This window comes from Ctenopharyngodon idella, chromosome 22 (assembly GCF_019924925.1).
Source record: "Ctenopharyngodon idella isolate HZGC_01 chromosome 22, HZGC01, whole genome shotgun sequence".
NCBI classification, from domain to species: domain Eukaryota; kingdom Metazoa; phylum Chordata; class Actinopteri; order Cypriniformes; family Xenocyprididae; genus Ctenopharyngodon; species Ctenopharyngodon idella.
In genome coordinates, this window is record NC_067241.1 from 5,159,372 (window position 1) to 5,185,361 (window position 25,990).

Below are 25,990 nucleotides of genomic sequence, written 5' to 3' on the forward strand. Positions count from 1 at the left end.
TGGCAGCTGGCCATGTTACTAGCACGCTGCTAGATACTGAAAAGACAAGAAACACATTTCTGAATGTCAGACATTGAATTTGATTTAATAGCCTGTCTTGTTTGCACTTATAAGTTAATTGCAAGTGTTGTAGTATTATATAAACGTTACGAATGGTCTATAAGTTTATAAAAATGTAAAGCTGTCAAATGAAGGCTAAGTATTGGAAACTACTGTGGAAATAACTGGTCCAATATTTTGTATTATGTCATAATAATGTCAGCCAATTATATGCTGACATTTTTATGGGGAATTTTTTTTTCTTTTTTACAATTTTGGGAAAATACTATTATGCTAAGAAAAGTCCATTTTTATGGCTATGACTGACTTACCACTTCGCTCATATCGGAGGAGTCTTACTGCCCTCAAGTGTTTATTAGTCAGAACTACAATTTGCTTTTAACTTTTAAAGGTAAAAAATATACACAACTTTTTTAAAAAACGATGACAAATATTTAAATCAGTTCAGAAACCGACTGAACAACAGGCAATGGCACTATAGAGGCTACTGCAATGATAATATTCAGTGATTCAATAACATTACAAGATCTTGTTACTCAAATAAAAATGTCAAAGGAAAATATTGTTCATCAAAACTAAATGCAAAACGTGTAGGTTAACCTAAACGCCAAAGAGAGCTTACACATATCAAATGGAGTAGGCCTATTACAAATGGAAGTTTTGTTGAATGAGTAAAACTATACATTTCTATTAGATAAAATATTATGCAAGAAATAATGGGAGGAAAGAGAGCACAATGGTTCAATAAAGTGTGTAGTGTAGTGTGTGACCTACCACGTAAAAGAGCTGTAAAGAATTTTTAGAACTTCCGCCAGACTTTTGTCACTTTGGTACAGTCTTTTTTTTTTTTTTTTTTTTTTTACTTTTGTTTCTTCTGTTTTCTTAATCTACGTGTCTGTGTTGAAATTCATGAAAATTGTCTGTCACGCTCTTCCGGTTTACCATACATGGACTGGACACCATGAACCCGCAAAATGATTCGCATTCAGAAAGCACCTCAAACACTTTCACTATGTAACTTTTAAAAAATAAAATAAAAAAATAAATAAAATAAAAAGAACAAAATGTTATCAATGACAGAGTGCAAAAGATATTCCAAACCAAGTCTTTATACAAATACATTTTGATAAACTTATAATAATGATTTATAATTTAGAGCTGTGGTGGGGCAAATTTAGCGGGAAATTGCATACAGACGTCATTCACCTGAGTCATATCTGTACACAAAGAAAAGCTGGCCTATCTCTTTCAGAGCGAAACTGAAAGTTTGTTGTGGCCACTGTTGTTTTACGGTTTTGTCAGGACTGTTTTTAGTTGTATCTTTCAGGGAGCGAGTCTACTTTCTGCATACATTTTTCATAACAAATCTCTTATAGCACCCAAACCCTCTATTCTTAACTTTTTCTCCCTTTGTCTTTCAGTTATTGTTTGTATGGAATATTATTGTCTTTCATAAACATGCTGTTGTTCAATGTTAAGTGTGTCCCATTTTTCATTGCCTACAAGTAAGTTGTAACACTTATCTAATCTCTTTCTTGATATTAAATGAGGTAATCTTGCATAGGTCTGGTGTTGTGTAGTATTTTAAATGTCTTACAAAGTTTACACATTCACTTACATAGAAAATGTAAGAAATGACAATAGATGTGAGCCTATAGCTTTACTGTAGGCCTGATATTATGTTCTTATTCCACAGGGTAAAGTACACTGGAGAACAGCTGTTTGTTACAACAAAGTGTGCAAATGTAGGAAAAAAAAAATGGCAACGTATTGTACATACTGTAACTCACAAGCATTCACAACTAAGATTTCACATGATGGACTGGAAGTGCCTCTTAAGCCCAACTTTTTAAACAGTGCAAAAAATATCATACATAGAGATTGCGCTCTCACTCACACTTAATTACATTTTCTTGTGTTTCTGACTTTAGTTATTATCTTCTCTTTTTTTTATTCTATTTTTTTTTTTTCAGTCCACTTGGTCAGCTGATCTAAATAACCCCTTTCCTTTCCATCCCAGTCCTCTGTTCTGAGGCGTTTGCACAGGGGTTGTGGTCTCTGTTGACGAAGATGTGTTTTGATCTGAAGTTTGGCGGACAAAAAGCTCCTTAAACACTGAGTGCATCATGTGATGCACTTCCTGCAAGATATGATAGACAAAAACACACTTTAGTAGGAGGAGGGAGGAGGTCTTATTGGGATTATAACTGGGATTTTAACATCCTGACCTTATCCACTTCTAGTGAGAATTCCTCTCCGCTTCCTCCCTCGGGAGTGGATCGTCTCAGTTGAGGGCTGTCAAAGTTATAAATTGACTGATTTAGTCATCATTCCATATATGAAAATAATCTGTGACATTAAAATCTCCATAATGCCAAACAAATAGTCTAATTACACACGCTAATGTTTTTCGCAGAGCCCCTGGAGAATTTCCTGCCAGTATAGGTCCTGTGGGTATTTGTAATGAAACCTTTCCTGAAGTAATATGGCTGGGTCCGACCCCGGCTTTGTCACTTGCGACCTTGAGCCTAGAATATTAATAAAGATAGAATTATTGTCTAGTTTATCTAGTTACTCAATCATTGGTCATCATTATGCAGTAAGAATGATGTTTCATTCTTTGATCATCATTATGTAGTAAGAATGAAGTTCACATAAGGTTCACAAACATAGATTATATGCTTCATTTGCAGCATTTGTATAAACTATGTACAAGTCACATACTAAACAGAATATAATAATAATGCTTTTTTGAGGCCCATAACTACCATAGCGATTACGCTAGGACAAAAAACCTCCACATGGTTATATAATTCATGTCTTTACATGCATCTGTGAGTGTTTTACCGTGTACTTTGCTCTGCTTTCTGCTCTTCCTCTGTCTGCTGTCTACCACAACTGGATTTCACAGTTTCCTTCCCTTTCTGGTCTTGACCTCCATCCGCACTGAACAACATAGAGGGAGAGAATTGAAGAGTGTTATGGTTTGTTGTATCTGATTTTGGCTTTGACTCAATAGCGATTCCTGAGTTACAACTTAAAGGGTTAATTCACCCAAAAATGAAAATTCTGTCGTTAATTACTCACCCTCATGTCATTCCACACCCGTAAGACCTTTGTTCATCTTCGGAACACGAATTAAGATATTTTTGATAAATTCAGATGGCTCAGTCAGATCTGCATTGGCAGCAATCTAATTTACACTTTCAAACGCCCAGAAAGGTACTAAAAACATATTTAAAACAGGTCATGTGACTAAAGTGGTTCAACCTTCAACAATATCTAGTGATGGCCGATTTCAAAACAATGCTTCATGAAGCTTCGAATCTTTTGTATCAAATCAGTGGTTCGGAGCATGAAAGTCACGTGATTTCAGTAAACAAGTCTTCGTTACGTCATTGTTTCGAAATTTCAATGGTTTATGTGACTTTGGCAGTTTGATACACGTTCCGAACCACTGATTCGAAACAAAACATTCGTAAAGCTTTGAAGCTTTATAAAGCAGTGTTTTGAAATCGGCCATTACTAGATATTGTTGAATAAAGTCGCTATTTTGTTATTTTTGGCACACAAAAAGTATTCTCGTCGCTTTATAATATTAAGGTTTAACCACTGTAGTCACACGAACTGTTTTAAAATATGTCTTTGGTAGCTTTCTGGGCATTTGAAAGTGTAAATTAACTTTCTGTCAATGAAGACCTCACTGAGCCATCGGAGGGATATCTTAATTTGTGTTCCGAAGATGAACGAAGAACTTACATGTGTGGAACGACATGAGGGTGAGTAATAAATGACAGAATTTTCATTTTTGGGTGAACTAACCCTTTAAAGCCAATTCTTCTAAATGCCTTTAATATATATAACACCCAATAAATTTACAGGCGGTGACATTAACAGGAATACTGTTATGGCAATAGATTACGGGCAATCAAAAAAAGAAGTGAAATCAGAAAGTAGTTTCTTCAGTTGACTATTCGCTAAGCTCCACCCCCTTGGTTACTGTTGCTCACTGAGACAAGCTTTGCAAAATGTCCCATATGAATGAATTTCAGTAAAATGTGCTCAAAATGATTGGATATAATACTTACGAGGGCTTGAAAGAAGTAAAGAATATTGCAAAAAAAATTAAAATAAAATCGAAAAAAAAAAAAAAAAAAAAAATGTTAATGAGAGCAAAAAATCATCTTCCAAATCATGCATTTACTTCACCCAAATACATTTTGAAAACCTATAATATTGACATATCTTAGAGATGATAGGATGGATATTGGGGGAAATTGCATACATACGTCACTCGCCCATGCGTCTCACGTCATGCAGTTTTGTTTTTTTACCGTTAGAGAGTCGGAAGTCATTTAGTGTAGTTTAAAGGATTTTAACAGTTCAATTCTGAATTTATGAAACACCCAATACTGTCATGCATCTCCAACTGACAGTGACATAAATGTGTATAAATCCACTGACCATGGGAAATTAAGTAAATAAAGAAGTGAAATCAGTAAGAGGTTTCTTCAGTTGACCATTTGATAAGCTCCACCCCCTTGGTTGCTGTTGTTCAATCAGAATATCTTCCCCGTGAACCGGAAGTTACAAACGACTTTTCTCAAGTGTTGTGACGTATTTCCAAGTGAAACGGAATATTGAATAGAGGGCAGGGTTTTATTTTAGCGCTCCTCCTCTCCATTTCTCGCTCATAGCAGACTAACGGTCGGAGGGGAGCGGTTTAAGCGTTTTCAACCCAAGCCGTCAAACTGATGTCATTAGAGAAGTGGCACCGTTGCAGAGGGGAGGAGCATTTTCAGATTTTGATTAAATATTACGAAGCCAAACAATTTTTTTGTGTGGATTGACTTGCACGGATGAATTGTTCACCACAAAACTAGCAATTTGAGCTAACAAAATAAATAAGGTCAATTTTGATTTCATGTGTACTTTAAAGAAAGTCCCACAGGATTGAATTTCAGGAAAATGTGCTTATAAAATGATTGGATATTAAACTTGTGAGGGCTAGAATGAAGTGTAGCATTGCAAAGCATCTTTATCCACATTTTTCTTTAATTAAATTGTTAAATGTGGCCATGCATTTAGAGATAAAAACCTACCATGGCACACTAATATATTTAGTTGGGATGAGACCCTTTGTCCCATTCACCTCCCCTCTCCACCAATCAGAGGAGGCTTTGCTGTGTAGGATGACTCGGTCCCCCTGTTTAAAGGTCAGCTCAGCTGAAGAACGGCCTGTGTAGTCAAACAAGGCCACTCCTTGCAGCTCTGCACATCAAAACAAAAACAGACCAATTAAATTAGTTAGGAATTAGTTAAGTTAGCTATTAAGTTAGCTACTAGCCCAGGGGTGCGTTTCCCAAAGCGAACTATGGTCGCAAGTTCCATCGTTACCAATAGAGTTGAATGGGACTTACGACCATAGTCGGCTAACAATGCTTTCGGGAAACGCACCCCAGATAAGTAAACTATGTCAAACTTACCGTCTTTTCCTTCTTTTGTTTGAGATTGCTCTGATTCTCCATCTCCTTCCTCTGCTACAGTCTCACTGTAGACATGAGAAATATTAAATCAAGTCAATTTTATTTATATAGCGCTTTATGCACTAAAGAGATGGAGCTCAGTTCTCACCAGTCTTCTTCTTCCAATGTCATACACTTTTCATACACTGGCCCGGGTAATTCATTCTGGCTAGGGAAGATGCTTTCATGTTGGACGATGATACTCTTGACCAGGGCATTGATGCGCTGAAGCTCTGCCGCGTCACCATTATCTGGCCCCCTCACTAGACTGGGCCCAAAGCACACTGCCAGGTTATAGGGCTGCATCATGTTCTCGTCACTGTACTGGGAAACACTTTACACACACACACACACACACATACAAACATTTAGATGTGCTGATTTCATGACTAACAAAAGGGCAAAACCTAGTGATACTCACTGGTGAAGAAATGCAAAAAGATATCTCATGACAATGATGAGCGAGGCAGGATATGAGGAGATGATGCACTTCAGCTGCGTTGCTTTTTTTGTTTCGTCATCTATTTCTGAAAGAGTAGGAAAGTTAAAGACACCATGAAATTCATTCATTGCTGCAACTCCTAGAAGTTGACAATAAATTTTATGCATTTCATATTTAGACAAATGTAGATATATAAAAATGGCCAAAAAATATATAGGAAATATAACTAGCAATGTATATTCAGAATAAATTTTAGCCATTTTTGGAAATAGATTTCAAAATATAAAATATATCCAAAAAAAATCTGTATGGGGGGAAAAAAAGAAAGAAATGTTTCATTACTTTCTTTATGTAACAATATACACTGCTGTGCAAAAGTTATAACTTGGGGTAGGTAAGAGTTTCTTTTAAATATACTGTCTCTTAGAGTTAAATTGTGTATTACAATAACTTTTCTTTTTAAAATTACTTTACCTAATATGGCTAAATAATTAAAATAAAATTTAAAAAGCTGAATTTTCAGCAGCCATTTCTCCAGTCTGTCACAATCCTTGCCTGGGTTCCCTGTGTCTCCTCTGTTTGTGCACCTCATGTTTCCCTGCTGCTGTTCCCCTTGTTTGTTACCATGGACACTCATTGGACCAAGCCCCCTTGTTACCTTGTTAAGCTCATTAGCCTTGTTCACTCTACCCTTTATAAGCCTGGTTTACTCATCCATTCTTGGCAAAGTATTGTTTAGTGTAACGGCTGCAATACTGAGTGTTTTTCTGGTTCTCTGTATCTTGGTTCCTTGGTCTTAGCCTGTTAGTGGATTTTCCTGTTTTGCCTGTGTGTCACTGCCTTGTTGTTTGTTTGGACTGCCTTTCTGTGTTTTTGACCTGTTGCCTGTACTTTGGTTTATGATTGTGGATTACCCTAGTCAATAAAACTGCGTTTGGATCCTCAGCCTTCGAGTCTCGGAGCACTTACGTTACGCAGTCTTCAGCATAATTTCCTTTAGAATATGTTGATTTGGTGCTCAAGAAACATTTCTAATTATTATCAATGTTGAAAACAGCTGTGCTGCTTAATATTTTTGTGGAAACCAGATTATTTTCAGGATTCTTTGATGAATAAAAAAGTTCAAAAGAACAGTTTTTATTTTAAATACTTTTTTTGCAACAGTATAAAAATATTCACAGTCACTTTTGCTCTACATCCTTGCTATTTTTTTTATTTTATTTTGCTCATTATCTTTACTGAACAAAAAGTATTATTTCATTTAAAAATGTACTTATTGTAGTGTACACCATAAAGCAATTTTGGAGTTGCAAATTCAACGAGCGGACCAAATTCTTCATGACACCATGTAAACTACTGGCTTACTTAAAGTCTTTCAAAATGTCCCACGCCAACATCAAGTTTCATCAAGAAACATTTTCATTGAATGTTTGAACAGTTACAGACTTAATGTCTGACCTCACATACAGTATACACAGTTAATCCAGCAAACAAGCACATAATAGTGTGGTAAAGTCCTCTTACGCCCGCATTCCATCAGCTGGTCATAACTGTCCTCAGGAAAGAGGGGTTTTTCTAGTCCTCTAAAATAAAGTTTCAGCACTCCAGCCACAGAGTCCATGTCACTTCCCCCATCAGCAAGGGGGTCATCGCCTATGAATAAATAAAAAAATCACATCCTATTACTAATGTTCAGAAAAAGGGAGGAGAATATCATCACTCATTGCACATACCTTTCTCAAACGCATCCTTCAATTGATTCACCACCATTTGCGATCCCGGCACTCTGAACAATCCCTCATGATGTAAGCCTTACCAGAGAAAAAAGGGTGAATGTGTTAGAATGATTAAGATGGAAAGAATGGTAGAAAGAGGAATTATCTACTGACTTAGATTTACCATTGAGGTTGATGAACCGAATGCAACTTTCCACCACTGCAGGAATGAGCTGTCCTGATGCCTAACAGGGAGGAAACACTGAGTGAGTCAGATGCCTTGAACTGTTTTGAGTAAATCCAGAGCACTTCTGAGAGATTTACTTGGATGTATGATAGTAGATCCCCACTGAAGAGCTTCTGGTTGATCTGGGTACCGGGGTAACTCTTTTTATGACGCACAGATCTTTTGGAGCGTGTTCTAATTAAACAGAAATGTTTAATTATAGTCAACACTAAAACTAAAAACAGTCTCTTTCACTCTTGCTACCCCATTAAAATGAAGAAAGTTTGCCATAACATAACCAGTGTTGGGGAAAGTTACTTTTAAAAGTAATGCATTACAATATTGCGTTACTCCCTAAAAAAGTAATTAATTGCGTTTTTTTGGAAAGCAATGTGTTATGTTACTTTTGCATTACTTTTTCTCATCTGGGCTGGAATGTTTGATTGTTTGTTTTCATAGCAACAAAAAAGTTCTATTTTTGGGAAATGTAAAGGCCCTTCCACACCAAAAGTGAAACGAAAAAAGCCTCAGGCTGAATGCAAATTCAAGCCTGTACAGTAGAGGACGCAGTTCAAACAAACAAGCCTTTCAGCTGTGCTGCCATTCCGGATTAATAGAGTCTGGCTGCAGCCTGAGGGGGTGAGTGGAGCTCCACTCTCGAACAGGAAATACGTCACCTCCACTAGTGGAGCTAGCTACAGCTATGGCCGCTGGGTATGCGCACATCAATATTGCGTCATTTAATTACTGTATTTGCATTATTGTAAGGGTAGGTTTAGGGTTGGGGTAGGTGTACACGTTAATAAAACACATATTTGCATTATTGTAAGGGTAGGTTTAGGGTTGGGGTAGGTGTACACGTTAGTAAAACACAAGTGGAGGTGACGTATTTCCTGTTCGAGAGTGGAGCTCCACTCGTCCATGGTCTGCAGCCAGACCCTTCTCTTCCGGATTGCAGAAGAAAAGGACGCAGGAGAAGAAATGAGTAAATGTATGCTCACATTTAGTCTAGGACCAGTCTAGAATAACCATCATGTTCACACAGTGCACACAACGCCTCTGTACTTACTCCTAATTTTCATCGAGACAGGAGAGGTATCCAATCAATAAATGTGAAAACAAAGTAACTGGCGTTACTTATTTGAAAAAGTAACTCAGATATTTTGTTGTAAATTTAAAAGTAATGCATTACTTTACTAGTTTTTAAGTAATCTGATTACGTAACTCGTGTTACTTGTAATGCATCACCCCCAACACTGAACATAACAATATATATTTTAAGCCATTACTTCTTGTAGGATGTCAGTTAAGAAAGAGAAAGCCTTTGTTTCCTTACCTGGAATGGGCACCTTCAACACTTTCAGCTGATAACAAAAAAAAAAAAAAAAAAACAAGAACAAAATTAAAGAAAATTAATGGCCTTTGCTTTACAACAATTTAGATAGGATAGATAAAATAGATAGGAAACATTATTCTACCTTTCTGAATGGCAACCTTTAGCAGGTCATGTTTGGCCTCCAGTTTTGATATTAAAGAGCTGTTGCATAGATGGTCCCTCACTTTCTGCAATATAAAGTTGTAGTAATAGAAATAGTCAGACAAAAACTGTAATAGAGACAAATAGAGTATAATAATAATAATTGTATTAAATAATACATATTTAAATATCTAAACATCATGGAAATATATTATTTAATTATATTTAATATAGTAAATATATTAAATATTTACTAAAATAATAATAATAATAATATTAAAAATGCTAATAATTTATTTTATTAAATAATAAATATGTAAATATATTCCCTTTATATAAATAGATAATTTAATTATATTTAATATTTTAAATATTTAACATAACTGTTTAATAATGGTTTTCTACTTTTATTTAAAATTGTGACAGCAAAGCTGAATTTAAAACAGTCATTACTCCAGTCTTCAGTGTCACATGATCCTTCAGAAATCATTCTAATATGCTGATTTGGTGTTCAAGAATTCTTATTAATTCTATAAACATTTCTTATTATTACCAAAGTTGAAAACAGTTGTGCTGCTTAATATTTTTGTGGAAACCGTGATACATTTTTTCAGGATTCTTTGATAAACATAAAGTTCTAAATAGCTAAATATATATTTTTAAAAAAAATCATAATTTGTTTTGATTACCGTGAAGTACAAACTCTCAGTGTCAGGAAGGCTGGCTCTGCGCTTCAGTTGATAGGTCTTACTGGCTGATATATCACTGTTCCCCTCTGGTGATGACGGGCTGCTGGGAAAGTCTGGGGTGGATCCAAAGGTGTCCTCAACAATCCCATCCAGCATGGAAGACTGAGCTGACTGCAGTAATTTGCTGGACTGCAATAATTTTTATGGTCAGATGAACCAGACTTATAAAGAGTACTCATAAATACAGTATTTATTCATCCAAATATCACTACATCTATCCTGTCATTTGACAGTAGTGCTACATAATAGCGATTCTGAGGGGTTTGTGTACCTCCTCAACCTCCATGGTGACTGAAGACAACCGAGACTGCAGCTGCTGGAAGCGGGTCACCAGCTCGCTCATCATCTCACACTTTGCTGACACCTCAACCGCCTGGAAGAGGGCACATACATAAGCAACTGCACATTTTTATACTTACACAGACACATTTTATCACGCATTACCTGGTCGCCTTCATAGGGTTGGTACTGAAAGCGCAGGGGCAGGCAAAAGGCTGAGATGTTGGCCTGCATGAGAGTGTCTCTGTCCTGGCTCTGGCTCAGCTCTGAGACAGTTGTGTCCAGCTGCTGCAACACACAGCTCAAGTTCTGCTGGCCCCATTGCCGACTGGTCAGGTAAAAACGGAACACCTTGGATATGGACTGGTGGTAACCCAGATCACAGCACTGAGAGGGCATGCAATGAGAGGTTGAGTTATATCTGCTCAGTACACAAATCTGATCATACAGAGGTAATATAAAGAAACTCACATCTATGAGCGTGGAGAGATCCTGAAGGTAGTATTTGTTCATGCATGCATTTGCTGCTGCCAAGTTGAGCAGGTAGTCATTGCGTGCTTTTGTGCACTTAAGCTGAATCTCTTGAACTTTACTTTGCCTCTATGCACACATAAAGGTGAAATGTAACCCCAGATGTTACTGGAACAATCATTTATCCACACACATTCAGTAAGTTGCACTTCTTAACCACAACAACCAACGCTCTGCTTTACAATCTGCCAACATCACATGCAGAGAACTCTTGCCCACATCACTGCACAGAGGACGATGCTGCCCATGTGTATGCAGGCAAAACACTGTAATATTCTATTGCTCCTTTGATTTTGTACTACATTCAATACAAGTTAAGCTCAAGTCAACAGCATTCGTGGCATTATGCTGATTAACACATAAAATAATTCAACTCATGCCTAATTCTCTTTAAAGTCACACTGAAGTCAAAATGGACAATTCTTGTTTTTTTATGGAATACTGCAGTATTTGTTATAAAAGATTTATCCGTGAACATCATTATTTTTTTAAAATTCATGTGCCCTCATAATCTTTAATCAAAATAACTTACCCTCCCTCTTGCAACAACATCTCTTCTCTGATGATGTGTTTAATGGCGCGAGGGCGGGACAACCTGTCACTCGCATGACATCACACCAATAGCAAACCACAACAATCCAATCAATTTCCAATGGACAAAATCATGTCCCGCCCTACATTTCTTCTCGTTCGAGAAGCCATTTCACTCAGATAGGCCTATACGTCACAGTATGGATGAAAATACTATCACAGCTTGCGTTTTATGCCGACATATTAAAAAACACTTACTTAAAATGGAAGTATACTTGTAAGAGAGGCTAAGGACATTAAATTAAGATTATAATTTCATAAAAACATTAACATTAATTCTTCTGTTAAAACTTGTGCATTATTTGAGCTGAAAAGTTGTTCTCCTCATGTGCACGATTAGTTTAGGCATTATGTTATAATGTCAAAAATGTTGTTACACATAAATTTACACAGAAAAGATTAGTAATACGGCAGTGGTTCTCAAACTTTTTTGGTCATGTGCGATGCTCCGTATGTAAGTGATTTTGTCTCAATAAAATTTTGTTAACTGGCATTTAGTTTACATGTTGGTGCTATACAAATTGGCTCCATTCACTTCCATGATAAGTGCTTCAGTGTAACCCAGAATTGGTAATCAACATTATGCCACAAGTGCTGTCAATTGAGCTTAACGTGTATTGAACCTTAAATATATCTTTAATTATAACCACTTCATTCACAACCATTTCATAGTTTGGTATTAAAAAGGAAGATATACTTTCTCTATTTGTCGTTCAATCTTTTTAGAAGCATATTGTTTTTGCTTTTCCTCCAGTCTGACTGCCTCCTTTAGCTTTCCTTCTGCGGACAGGAACTCAGTATAGTACTGGTAATATGTCTTCAAGGCCTGATTTTCACAAACATAGGAATGAGATTTGCAATCCATTAACTGTAAATGGATGTTTACAATCTTTGCTTGATGAGAGGAATAAGTGGTAAACTCACTGTATGGAGTTCTGCGGTGACCTTCAGAAGTCCATCCTGTAACTGGGTGCAAATGTCTCTGCTCTGAAAAATATAAATAATGACAAAAGAGACAGGTAAATGATTGTTTTAGTACAGTGTATTATAAACCTGATTCCAAAAAAGTTGGGACACTGTACAAATTGTGAATAAAAAAGGAATGCAATGATGTGGAAGTTTCAAATTTCAATATTTTATTCAGAATACAACATAGATGACATATCAAATGTTTAAACTGAGAAAATGTATCATTTTAAGGGAAAAATAAGTTGATTTTAAATTTCATGGCATCAACACATCTCAAAAAAGTTGGGACAAGGCCATGTTTACCACTCTTCATTTTATAACAGTCTGCAAACGTCTGGGGACTGAGGAGACAAGTTGCTCAAGTTTAGGAATAGGAATGTTGGCCCATTCTTGTCTAATACAGGCTTCTAGTTGCTCAACTGTCGTAGGTCTTCTTTGTCGCATCTTCCTCTTTATGATGGGCCAAATGTTTTCTATGGGTGAAAGATCTGGACTGCAGGCTGGCCATTTCAGTACCCGGATCCTTCTTCTATGCAGCCATGATGTTGTAATTGATGCAGTATGTGGTCTGGCATTGTCATGTTGGAAAATGCAAGGTCTTCCCTGAAAGAGATGACGTCTGGATGGGAGCATATGTTGTTCTAGAACTTGGATATACCTTTCAGCATTGATGGTGCCTTTCCAGATGTGTAAGCTGCCCATGCCACACACACTCATGCAACCCCATACCATCAGAGATGCAGGCTTTTGAACTGAGTGCTGATAACAACTTGGATTGTCCTTGTCCTCTTTAGTCCGGATGACATGGCGTCCCAGTTTTCCAAAAAGAACTTCAAATTTTGATTCGGCTGACCACAGAACAGTTTTCCACTTTGCCACAGTCCATTTTAAATGAGCCTTGGCCCAGAGAAAACGCCTGCACTTCTGGATCATGTGGTTGGATCATGGGGTTGCATGATATGGCTTCTTTTTTGACCTATAGAGTTTTAGCCGGCAACGGCGAATGGCACGGTGGATTGTGTTCACCGACAATGTTTTCTGGAAGTATTCCTGAGCCCATGTTGTGATTTCCATTACAGTAGCATTCCTGTATGTGATGCAGTGCCGTCTAAGGGCCCGAAGATCACGGGCATCCAGTATGGTTTTCCGGCCTTGACCCTTACGCACAGAGAATGTTCCAGATTCTCTGAATCTTTGGATGATATTATGCACTGTAGATGATGATAACTTCAAACTCTTTGCAATTTTTCTCTGAGAAACTTTCTGATATTGCTCCACTATTTTTCACTGCAGCATTGGGGGAATTGACTTCTGAGAGACACTGCCACTCTGAGAGGCTCTTTTTATACCCAATCATGTTGCCAATTGACCTAATAAGTTGCAAATTGGTCCTCCAGCTTTTCCTTATATGTACATTTACTTTTCCGGCCTCTTATTGCTACCTGTCCCAACTTTTTTGGAATGTGTAGCTCTCATGAAATCCAAAATGAGCCAATATTTGGCATGACATTTCAAAATGTCTCACTTTCAACATTTGATATGTTATCTATATTCTATTGTGAATAAAATATAAGTTTATGAGATTTGTAGATTATTGCATTCCTTTTTTATTCACAATTTGTACAGTGTCCCAACTTTTTTGGAATCGGGTTTGTACATCAGGCGAGCAGACTGTGGCTATGCTAAAGTTGTTTTGTATCTGTGAACTGTCTGCAAAGTGTACAAAGGAAGCCACATGTACTGTATTTACAGGCATGCATGCTCCTTCAAGTCTAGTAATGTGGGGGTGTTCATGTCTGCAAAAGTGGAAGGATGTGAAAATGTGTGTGTGTGTGATGGTGGGTGTGTACCCTTTTGGCTAGGCGTTGGGCATGCTCAACACAGTGTGAAAGCTGTTGAGGCAGAGTGTTACTGTAGCTGTCACTCAAGAAACTGTGATCTCTGCTCTCCTGACGCGTTTGTGTCAACAGCACCTGCCAGCAGTTAACCACTGACTGATGACTGGGCTCCTTCCTGAGGGTGATAGGAACAAAGAGCTATCAACTTCCTGATACACAGCAATATATGCATGCATATCAGTTTAGAATCATTTACCATTTAAAAAATTTGAGGTCAGTAAGTTTTTTTTATTTTTATGAAATTAATATTTTTAATCAGCAAGGATCTATCTTTCTTTAAAATAAATTGCCCTTACAAGGGTGGCATAAGTGTATGTGTACTGTGCACACAGAATTCATTCAATGGTTGATAAGAATTGCATGCACTAATGGTGATCTGTACTTTGTGTATCCTCACTTCCTGGTTCTAGAGGTGAACCTGTCACACAGCTTGTCCAGCGAGCGGGCGTACTCTCCCTCGATCTCGCCTCTTCTGCGCAAATAATCTATCAAATCTTGAAACACCTGAGTCTTCTGCTCAACTTGACCGTCAAATATCCTCAACTGCTCCGCCAGCTGCAAACGCACCTCTAGAGAAGAGAAAGAGAGAGCAATTATATTTCTATAGTTCCTCTTTGTTAATCTGTTTCATTTTACATGTCAAATAACAATTAAATAGAACATGCTGGCTTCACAAAATGGGAGGCAATAAAGATTGGTTATCTTTGTAAAAATCTGTCTTGTGATGGTGGAAGTGCCTGCAAAATTGCAGCAGAAACTTATCAGCAGATTTCATCTCATTGGAAAGCAATTAGTTGGATTCCACTTTCTATTCCTAAGAGTGCTTATTGGGTTTTTAGTGTTTGAACATCCATTACCTTTCATCTGTGTGTCATAGTCCGCCGTCACCACTTTGTCCCTCCTCAGTTTGACGTGGGATGACATTGTAGTTCCAACTAGGTGAAATTCTGCTTTGAACATGTCACATAGAAGCAAGTTTTACTTGAAAATACTTGAAAAATATTTTCATTGGCAACGTATGCTTTTAGTTCAGTCATGACAACTCTCGGGATAATTTGTAAAACATTTTATTAATGTAAATAGAATGTATATAGGTTTGGTCTTGGCTGTCTAGATCTGCTACCCTGCTGCTGGAGCTATGGTTGCTGCTGCAGAGCAAGTACGACTTTCTTCTGCTAAATGCTCGGAACATAAAATTAACGGAAATATGCTGCTGCTGCTAGAGATAGGGAGGTGAACGTAATTTTACCAAGTACAACATGTTCCTGGATCAACAAAGATGTTGATCCTGGAACAACATTCCAATCAACCAATCCGATTTGAGAGAAAAGTTTACAGTTTATGTCAAGTTTAGGCTTACAACCAGGGTTAGGTGCTTCTACATCAGTGTTATTCACCTATCATTTCCCTCTGATTTTAGGGATAAATTATGGGTAGGGATAGGTTTATAGAGTAGAGTTTCATGGCTGAACTATTTATTTTTACATTTTGACTTGTACAATATTACATCTGTACATCCCAAAGAAATGAAGAATATGTACACTGACTTTTAATGTGGACATAAAGGCATTATTAATATTCTACTTTAAGCTCCAAGATCAATCACAACACATACTTTCTTTGGCTTTAAGATAATTTGGACTATGATATTCACTTAACTTAAATTGTCCACCTACTTGTACAATACCACAAGTAAGACAATCAACAATTGTCTACAATAAGTATGAAGAAGAATCCTATTAATTCACAATTAGATTCTCAGCATTTAACGTCATAGTAAAATGTCTTGGATAATATATTCTGATTTAAAACAAACAAATTTATATCTATATACATAACTTTATATACTCCAGAGTAATTTCTACATTAAAACACTGCACTCATTCATGCTTGTCTGCTCATTGTAATCTCTAGCACAGGAGTGTCCTCATTGAACATGTGACAGCGGTCACTGACATGCAATGACCTACAGTACAGTAGATGTACAGTGTACTGTTTAGTTTTAGTGAACAAATTGCACTTTTATGGTGTCAAAAGGGGAAGGTAGCACACTTCCTGCGTTTAAAGCAAACAGGGCAGTACAATCTCACCATGAGTCATGACAACAGACCACCCCCTCAGACTCTCTCCATCTATCATTCTTTACAGAAACTTCCCCATTTACATCTCATGAAAGTAGCCAAACGCTCACTTGAAGTAATTGCTTTCATATCTTCAAATGTTAACGGACATTCATGCATGCTTCCCAACAACAAGCATGTTAAATTTTCTTGACATATGATTTAAAACGGTCCGTTTTTAAGATTTTGAGGGAGTTACTTTTTAGAAATAAAACTATTGTTTGTAATATGTGTGTAAAAATATTTTTTAATACACATTGCTAAAATTATATTGTTATATATTTTTTAACCAAACGTAATGTATGATAAAAATACCAAATAACACGTGCAAAATACCAACTACAAAAGCACAATCAAATCTTAAAGAAGAAAAAGCATCTGTGCAATATTTTATTTTTCAAGAAAAATCACAACACTTACCTTAGTAATACCTGCTGGTATTCACATTAGCATTCTGAATATATCCTCTTAAACAACTTCCACGATGTTATATTATCATTTGTCCAAACCAAAGCACTGAAAAACTCTTATTCCCTTGAACGTAAGTGAGATACAGAGAAATACAAGACAGTTCTCCTGTTTCCTCACTCGGTCATTGCATGCTGACAGTGAGTGTGCTGAACGCGGAGTAAAACCTCACCTTATTGGCCCCTCCTCCCTCACTGTGTCTTCTCACTTCACAAACACTATCTTTTCATTTTGGATTCAAGCTATTATTTACTGCATTTGACCGGCTTTATTTAGGGTGGCACGTTTCAGTTAAAGCTATTTATGTCTGCCTGTTTGGACATCTTAAAAGACTGATGTCATTTTGAAAGTAAGCTGCAGTTTCCAAGATCTGCCCACACAGGTTGATAACAGCAACTGAGGTCGGTAAGACAAACATAAAAAGCTGAAAACTATTTGATTCTGTTGCCTCTAAGTGGCTACTATGACCATAAAACAAGCATTATGACCTTTCCGTTTTCCTCCCGCAGCTTGGATGGATCAGATTGCAAACATGTCCTTTTTTGTTCACTCATGCAGATGGTTTGTTCCTATTTATTTAATCTATCCAAAGGTGAAAGCACAAAAGGAAAAAAACAGGTATGTTCTGTTTTTGCAACAGATGGAGCCTATTACCAACCAAGTTAATAAGACAAGTCTGTTAAAATTCACTTCACCAAAAAAAAAAAAGTCATATCTTTCTTTACTTTCATGTTCTCAGAAACAAAGTCGAGACTCATTTGCTATCATGTGTTTTCTTCGTGTTATAGTGTGTGTGGACCTATTCATTTCCTTCCTCTCCATCGATTTCCTATGAGAAACCTACGTAAGTTTGTCTGATTACAAGAACTATAATTTTCTTTTTTTATATTTCTACTTCTTATATAAATATCTTATACATTTTTTATTTTTTTTATTCAAAGGCTGCAGAGTATGCAATTGGGTAATTCCTGAGAACATGGTGTGACAGTTAACCACTTTTCAATACCACAACTGAACCAGAAGTGCACCAAAAGTCTATTGTCCTCCTCTTGCTGCACACTACGGATGAAAAATAAACAAATTGCACTTATAAAATGAACAATAATAGTAACAAAGTATTAATGGTGATTGTTTGCTAATTTAAAAATATAAAAATGTTAAAAACAAGAATTCCAGTCAAATGTTCTGATCACATGGTTCAGTTTATGATGTAAAAAAAAAAACAACAAATATGTTTTTATGACACATCACAAGTTCATCATATTCCAAGGGAATAGTGTACATAGTTTTCTAATGGAACACAGCATTCAGAAACATACTGCAGATCTTCAAGCCATCATGATTACAAAGACTGAAAGTAGAGATGTTTTCGGAGGAAGTTGAAAGATCCGGGCATTTGTTTATACAGGCCTTTGGCAGATATTTGGGAGACAGCAGCATTTACCTAAAGAAAACAGATATTGAGGACAAAATGTTCACTTGCTGCCTAATATATCCCACCCACTAACAGGTGCCGTGATGAGGAGATAATCAGTATTATTCACTTCAACTGTCAGTGGTCATAATGTTATGCCTGATCCGATTAGGGATCAGTTAGTTCTTGCTTAGTGTCGATCCCTTTTAAAATTACTTATCAGTTGTAAAACAGAATATCTACTGTTTGATATGGTACATACTGTCATACTGCTCTACCCTAATCTGTAGCATTATTATAGAGGTTGGTTTGTTATTTTTTCCACTTTTGAGGATATATTTATTGCATCTATTAGTGGCTGCCTCTGTCTTTAAAAAAAGTTTTAAGAAGCTTTACAGGACAAAGACGTACCATCATCAGCATGGTCACTAGATCATCTGTGGCAACATTCTCCTTAAGCACACGATCAAGATTCTCCACATACCAGGAGCCGGCCTCCGTGTCCCTCCAAGAGACATAGCCTGCAAATACATTAGCATGTAGATCAGCCATTTGTATTTGGCAATCAAAATGTTTGTCTCTCTGAAATATTATTCAAACAAACAACATGTTTAAGGCACAACATGACCAAAACAGACCTGGAAAGGTTGAGTAGGACACCAGGATGTCGCTGGGTGTGGGCAAAGTGGCCCGAGCATCAAGTTCATCAGATGTGCTGAGAGAGTCACTGCTGGAGGACATGGGAATGGCGTCCATCTGGTCATCTATCCCACCCAAAGAGGGTTCCACCTCATCTGGAGAAACCTCAAAACCTGTGTCCTTCTCACCTACAGGTGCACACAAAAGAAGTTTGCAATATATGAAAAACTAGAAATATTCAATTTAAAAAAACCTTGGGTTGTGTTTAGGTGCGGTCATATTATTTTGCAAAATTTTGGTAAAATTTTAAAAATGCAAAAGATGCAGTGTCTATTGTTAATAACGTAGCAATGTATGAAGCACAGCTCACACAGAAGTCACTTTCAAACCAAGCCACTTTCGGTTGGTCAACACAGCGTGACCAACTTGAACTCATTGCGAAATTCCCAATCGAGTGGATTCCTATTGAAATGACTGGATTTCAACCATGAAAATTCACTGAACAACACTAAATGGCTACGAGACTTGTGAAAGATTTCTGAGATGCCCACCTCCGCCACAGGCCTGGATGAAGAACAGCTTGGGCTTGCCCTGCAGAGAAGGACAGTTCTGGCCATTGAGGTAGTTTGTGATTAACTGAACTGGGACAACTTGTCCATCAACACCATGAACTGCTCCAGGGAAACGATTGTGGTTTGCCTAAACATTAGAGAAATGTCAAGCACCAGAGTAGAATGAGAAAATAGAACTAATCTTTTTGTAATGGAAAAGCATGATGGTGTTCTACAAAAAGAGGAAGAAATTAAAATTGCTAATGCAAACAAAAGTGAGGTTGTACTTCTTTGTTGAGCAACTAATAATCTTAGTGTCTTAGTGTAAAAGCAAATATAGCATATATCCTCTTTTTAAAAAATAAATAAATAAATAAATCTATATGTGCAACTTGTTTTACCTCAGTACCATGTGAAAGGATGATCACCACACAGCAGTCATACGCAGAATGATCTCTCTTTGCTAAAGATGACATTGCATGTTTTATATGCTACAGAGGGGGGGCAAAAATGTTTGTGAAATATATTAAGGACAGTTGGCCATTTGTCTTTCAGCTATGTTTACAGTGAGAAGAAGAGGAAATACTGTGCTTACTATGTGTTTCAAGTTCCTTTTCACAATAACCTCAAAGTTGAGAGCTTTAAATCTATTCTCCATCTTGTCACAGTCAATGTTGGACCCCTTTCGATCTTTTAGTTCAGAGGCTGGTTCAAAATCGACATTGTTTATAATCAGGCAGATCCCACACGGACTGGCATCCATTTTGTAGCACTGTACAAAAAATAAAGCGTGGGAGTTGCAATAAAGCAATTTGTGCAAAAACTTCAGTCTAAACTCAAGCACTTGATTCAGCTTGTGAAACAGAATTATTTCTCTGTTATTCCACAAGCATGTTCTCTGTGTTCCCTGACAATTTCTATGATTGAAGTTTTCACACAAAACTGAAAACACTAAAAACTTGTGTGAACACAGATATGCAGATATCATGATTCACCAATAAGTTTGCACTTTGTTTCTTTAAATTTAAGATGAACATTTAGAACCAACTCAAATGCATGATTATTAACATTAATTAAGTTTTACTTATTTCAGAGTAACAAAAATATACATTATAGCTCAATCCTGAATAGGGTTTTGCATAAAAATGGTTCATGTGTCATAGGCTAATATACAATTTGAACATACACTATCGATCAAAAGTTTGGAGTCGGTAAGATTTTTTTATGTTTTTAGAAGAAGCCTCTTATCCTTACTAAGACTGCATTTATTTGATAAAAATACAGTAAAAACAGAAATATTTTCTATTTTAATATATTTTTAACTGTATGTAACTATGTTACTCCAAACTTACTGACCCTAAACTTTTGAACAGTAGTGTATACTGTAGTAAAATATTAAAATGTATGTCTGTTAAAGGGATAGTTCACCCAAAAATGAAAATTTGATGTTTATCTGCTTACCCCCAGGGCATCCAAGATGTAGGTGACTTTGTTTCCTCAGTAGAACACAAATGATGATTTTTAACTCCAACCGTTGCAGTCTGTCAGTCGTATAATGCTTGTCAATGGGAACTCCATCTATAAGAGTCAAAAAAACATGCACAGACAAATCCAAATTAAACCCTGCGGCTCGTGACGACACATTGATGTCCTAAGACATGAAACGATCGGTTTGTGCGAGAAACCCAACAGTATTTATATCATTTTTTTACCTCTAATACACCACTATGTCCAACTGCCTTGAGCATCCGGTTGGTGAGGTCTGAAAATGCGCTCTGATGACGGAAGTGATCTCTCGCGTGTATATGTCAATGAGTGCGAGCGATCACTTCCGGCATCAGAGTGCATTCAGACCTCACACACCGGATGCCGTGCGTGCGCTCAAGGCAGTTGGACATAGTGGTGTATTATAGGTAAAAAATTATATAAATACTGTTCGGTTTCTCACACAAACCGATCGTTTTGTGTCTTAGGATATCAATGTATCGTCACGAGCCGCAGGGTTTAATTTGGATTTGTCTGTACATGTTTTGTTTTTTTATTCTTATAGATGGAGTTCCCATTGACATGCATTATACGACTAACAGACCGCAACGGTTGGAGTTAAAAATCATCATTTGTGTTCTACTGAAGAAACAAAGTCACCTACATCTTGGACGCCCTGGGGGTAAGCAGATAAACATCAATTTTTCATTTTTGGGTGAACTATCCCTTTAAAATAAAAAATATATTATTATTAAAATGTATAAACTATTAATACAATTATTAATTACTATTAAAAAATATTTTTGTGGAAACCATGATACACTTGTTTGAGAACCTTTTCTGCACACAAAAGTAAGAACACTTGTACTCAATTATTAGTGAGCAGTGTCAATGAGTGAACAGGATTACCTGTATACTGTCACGTCTCAGCCTGTCATGTCTCACCCTTTGTGCTTCAGAAGCTGTGGACATGCATAAATCCAAAGTTAAAGTCGGCATGAAATGGAAGTTGCAATAGTGAAACAGCTTCTCAAACAAGAAAAAAAAAAAGTCCATCAGGAATTGATTGGATCGTTGGATCATTGAGTTCAACAGTGTCCGCCCATTTTTTCAGTGGCTTTTCATAAGTAGTTTTTCCATTCATTTCTCCATTCCATTCAAGTCTTTGTTGAAGCATTATAAGCCATAAATCAAGCCAACCAGCTACAAGGGGAATCGTAACATTACAAACTTTGATTTGAAGCAAAAAGTATTTGAAAATCGGACAAAAATACAAAGGTACAAGACTGTGTACTTAACGGCTTTATTGAGGGAAAGAACTACAATCCCATGAAGCATTGCGATTATATATATATATATATAATATATATACACACACATACACACACATTTAAGTATTTTGAGAACGTAGGGAGACCGACTCGATTATGTTCGCAGTGCTTCATGCGAGTGGGCGGAGCTAAAGAGCTCTTTTGGTGCATTTTGCTTGTGGCGACTGATTGGTAGACTCTTCTGTACAGCATCATGGGTAATGTAGTTTTTCACCATGAATTCTGCTGTTGAACACGATTATTTGATAAATGAATTGAAATAATGCGTGTTGATGGCTTCAACAGAAGCAAATAACATAGATTAACAACCTTGTAGCTCACAGTAGGGCTGTCTTTAAAGGTTTATAAGTTATTGTTAAAAATCAGTTTCTCTAAGGAAAAAATGATTGGATATTTTACTTCCGGAACCCGACTGTTGCACTCTATTGCTGTGATTTCTTGTCAGTGGTAGGTTGTCCTGCCCTCATGAATCGTAAAAAAAAATAATGATGTGCACGGATAAATCATTTATAATAAATATAGTAATATTTCATAAAAAATAAGAATTGTCAATTTTGATTTCATTGTGACTTTAAGTAATTTTTAAATGTATAGTATTAAACAGATGAAAATGAACATTTATTGAGAATTAAAAATATAGGAAGCTGTTTTTCATGACAGTGACTTACGTGGGCTAGGAGGCTTGACCACAGGCAGGCTTACTGGTCTCAATGGTACGACTGCTACTGGAGGAGTGAGATCAGGTCTGTCTGGCTTTTTAGTACATTTTGGATTTTCTGTTTTGAATCATAAGATCAGACATCTCTATATATAACATGTGCTTTCTTTCTTTTATGTTGTTATTGAAAAATCATAGTACCAATTACAGACACATCTCGGTGGGATCATGGGTAGGGTGTTTTATGTTCCACTGTATTATAGAAGTAACACTTACGGACAGGCAGAGGGATCAGTGAAGGCTGTACTGGGATGGGAGGAGGCCGATGAGCACTATCTCCACTCTGAAGGAGCTCTACGAGATCATGATGGCCAGTCTCACGCAGGCACTCCAGGAAGGCTGGGAAAGCCTGACTCCCTCTCGTCTCCAAGTCTGTCACCAGTTGCCTGGCTTGGTCTCGTTTGGTTTCCTTGCTCTGTTAGGAGAAAAATAATGTTTCACGAATGAACAATGGCATATCGTCTTACCTTCATAACGGGAAACTAAACAATGCACGTTATTAACAAATGAACATCCTGTCTGAAGCACGGCAGTTTGAATTAAAGGATTAGTCCACTTTTAAATTAAATTTTCCTGATAATTTACTCACCCCCATGTCATCCAAGATGTTCATGTCTTTTTTTCTTGAGTCGAAAAGAAATTATGGTTTTTGATGAAAACATTCCAGGGTTATTCTCCTTATAGCGGACTTCAATGGCCTCCAAACGGTTGAAGGTCAAAATTACAGTTTCAGTGCAGCTTCAAATGGCTTTAAACGATACCAGACGAGGAATAAAGGTCTTATCTAGCGAAACGATCGGTCTTTTTCGACAAAAATACAACTGTATATTCAACTTCCCTATTCAACTTACGGAACGAACGCGGCGCCAGTTACGTTTTTTCTGTAAGTTGAATAGGGAAGGCGTAGGACATGCAGCGTAAGCTTTTTGAAGAATGCGGAAAGCGTAAGCACGCGCAAGGCGATCATCTGTTTATATAGAACATATACAGTTGTATTTTTGTCGAAAAAGACCGATCGTTTCGCTAGATAAGACCTTTATTCCTCGTCTGGTATCGTTTAAAGCCCTTTGAAGCTGCACTGAAACTGTAATTTTGACCTTCAACCGTTTGGAGGCCATTGAAGTCCACTATAAGGAGAATAACCCTGGAATGTTTTCATCAAAAACATTAATTTCTTTACGACTGAAGAAAGAAAGACATGAACATCGAGGATGACATGGGGGTGAGTAAATTATCAGGAAAATTGTATTTAAAAGTGGACTAATCCTTTAAATGTTAAAATCAGGAATGAAAGTGAATGATGTCTGGGACCAAACATCTCCTTCTGTGTTCCACAAAAGAACTAAAGTCATACTAGTTTAATAAGGGTGAGTAAACAAATAACATAAATTATAATTTATTGGTGTACTGTTCCTTTAAGACCGCGTGTAAACTTTAACAATCCCGTCTCAGGCTATATGAGAACAAAGACATCACTATTACCTGTATTTCATCGATCATGTCCTGGGTGAAGACCCCCTTTGACAAAAGCCCATCGCAGATGTCAGCAGGATTTAATGCCGTGACTAGATCACGCCTGTGCCGCTGAAGAATCAGTCTGTGATTAGGGACCATTCTGGCAACGATTCGGTATTAAAGTGTTTATGACTATGAGACGTTTTCAATATAACTTATTTTTTTGTTAATTATTTTGTTGAAGTAATCTACAGTAAACGCGTAAAAACTATAATGCTTGAATTGAGTTGAACTAGCTTTTAATCAACACAGAACAATCGTCTCCTCGCTCGGTGCTTTAATTCTCTTCCTTGTTTACAACACGCTGACGATGACGTCATTGACTATGGGTTGGTCAGGTGTTTACAGAAGTAAACAGTGAAACTGTGACGTTTTAACTTGAAAATAGATTACTCATGTAATTTCTGTAGTAATGAAATAGAAAACTTCATAAGTAGGAAGCTAAACGTAGTTTTATAACTGGATGGAGGGGATATAATAATTTCAATGTCTATGGAATAGAAAAAAACTTATTGCCTACGTAAAATATAATTTTCTAAATCATACATAACATTAAACAATACTGTAGAGCTCTGTGTAATTGTTAAAGTAAAAAAAGCTATGAGTATGTAATGTTATTATATTGAGCAGCTTTTTTTCTCTTATTAGTCTCCTGCCATTTTTCCTTATAATTTTGTTTGCATAATTTACCATGATGTGATGGTAAATTCTGACATCTTGTTTTTTTTTATTTTAAATTCTATTATTTCTCTTTTCTGTCAGTTTGTGTGTGTACTGCTTTGGCAGTATTCTATGTAAAAAAATAATGCCAGTAAGTTTTAGTTACAAAAAGTGAAAATTGCTGAATTGTATTGCCACCTACTGGTAAAAGTCATTTCGGCTCTTCCTCTTCAAATTAAATACATGAATTAAGCAGCAAAAGAAGGCAGATGCTGTTCAGTGAAAAGCCAGTGTTTTGTGTGTGTGTAATCTATATGCTCATATCTAATGCACAGATTAAATGCAGATGTGAATAAACTAAGGCATCTTGCAAGCAATTGTGTTGGCAACAAACATGCAAGAGCCAAGACAACATTCAAAATAAGTTGCATTAAAATAATTTAACAGAAAAACAAGCAGTTTTGTTATCGTTACAGCAGTTATTGGAGAATTGTGTGCTGATCTGTTTACTTCTCAATTTTAAAAACTACTTAGTCTTGTTCATTGACATTTGCAAAAATCAAAACTAATTTCTTCACAAAAATGAAACCCACTTTAATATTTTACAGTCTGCATTATCTTGGTTTG

The 25,990-nt window shown here is 36.7% G+C and overlaps 2 protein-coding genes and 1 long non-coding RNA gene across 5 annotated transcripts; 1 reads left to right on the plus strand and 2 right to left on the minus strand.

The window, feature by feature from the left end:
- Window positions 1-1,625: 1,625 nt before the first annotated feature.
- Window positions 1,626-17,199, minus strand: arhgap4a (Rho GTPase activating protein 4a). 3 transcript variants are annotated; one of them, XM_051880860.1, is made up of 24 exons: window positions 17,003-17,199; window positions 15,320-15,409; window positions 14,860-15,031; window positions 14,415-14,577; window positions 12,520-12,582; window positions 12,293-12,421; window positions 10,945-11,073; window positions 10,639-10,860; window positions 10,466-10,567; window positions 10,135-10,323; window positions 9,447-9,531; window positions 9,305-9,332; window positions 8,067-8,163; window positions 7,927-7,987; window positions 7,761-7,838; window positions 7,552-7,680; window positions 6,007-6,112; window positions 5,695-5,919; window positions 5,547-5,611; window positions 5,163-5,331; window positions 2,908-3,006; window positions 2,456-2,588; window positions 2,289-2,355; window positions 1,626-2,200 (listed from the first exon to the last, which is right to left on the minus strand). In XM_051880860.1, exons 2-23 carry the CDS (start codon window positions 15,384-15,386, stop codon window positions 2,290-2,292), a joined length of 2,577 nt encoding a protein of 858 aa, XP_051736820.1. In that variant the 5' UTR covers window positions 15,387-15,409; window positions 17,003-17,199; the 3' UTR covers window positions 1,626-2,200; window position 2,289. The 3 variants fall into 3 exon arrangements, with proteins under 3 accessions (XP_051736820.1, XP_051736818.1, XP_051736819.1); XM_051880858.1 differs by having other exon boundaries at window positions 2,460-2,588; window positions 17,003-17,197; XM_051880859.1 differs by having other exon boundaries at window positions 2,460-2,588; window positions 15,320-15,412; window positions 17,003-17,185.
- Window positions 17,200-17,233: 34 nt separating this feature from the next.
- LOC127505384 (uncharacterized) lies at window positions 17,234-18,220 on the plus strand. The gene is made up of 4 exons (XR_007927699.1): window positions 17,234-17,451; window positions 17,560-17,668; window positions 17,839-17,894; window positions 17,992-18,220. It is a non-coding gene; the product is annotated as an uncharacterized LOC127505384 (long non-coding RNA).
- Window positions 18,221-18,233: 13 nt separating this feature from the next.
- casp9 (caspase 9, apoptosis-related cysteine peptidase) lies at window positions 18,234-25,016 on the minus strand. The gene is made up of 10 exons (XM_051880869.1): window positions 24,671-25,016; window positions 23,405-23,603; window positions 23,139-23,246; window positions 22,049-22,101; window positions 20,250-20,426; window positions 20,056-20,145; window positions 19,655-19,802; window positions 19,103-19,291; window positions 18,876-18,985; window positions 18,234-18,494 (listed from the first exon to the last, which is right to left on the minus strand). The coding sequence occupies exons 1-10, from the start codon at window positions 24,800-24,802 to the stop codon at window positions 18,393-18,395; spliced, it is 1,308 nt and encodes a 435-aa protein (XP_051736829.1). The 5' UTR covers window positions 24,803-25,016; the 3' UTR covers window positions 18,234-18,392.
- Window positions 25,017-25,990: the final 974 nt, after the last annotated feature.

Excerpts from the sequence above, each read along its gene's own strand:
- casp9 (XM_051880869.1), bottom strand. The coding sequence starts at position 24,802 with ATGGTCCCTAATCACAGACTGATTCTTCAGCGGCACAGGCGTGATCTA. Across the intron at positions 20,146-20,249 it reads AAAGGAACTTGAAACACATA|CATATAAAACATGCAATGTC; the intron begins GTAAGCACAGTA and ends CCCCCTCTGTAG. Across the intron at positions 19,292-19,654 it reads CATCCAGGCCTGTGGCGGAG|GTGAGAAGGACACAGGTTTT; the intron begins GTGGGCATCTCA and ends GTGCACCTGTAG.
- arhgap4a (XM_051880858.1), bottom strand. The coding sequence starts at position 15,386 with ATGTCATCCCACGTCAAACTGAGGAGGGACAAAGTGGTGACGGCGGAC. Across the intron at positions 11,074-12,292 it reads TTGAACGACAAATAGAGAAA|AGGCAAAGTAAAGTTCAAGA; the intron begins GTATATCTTCCT and ends ATGTGTGCATAG. Across the intron at positions 5,612-5,694 it reads ACATTGGAAGAAGAAGACTG|TGAGACTGTAGCAGAGGAAG; the intron begins GTGAGAACTGAG and ends TCATGTCTACAG.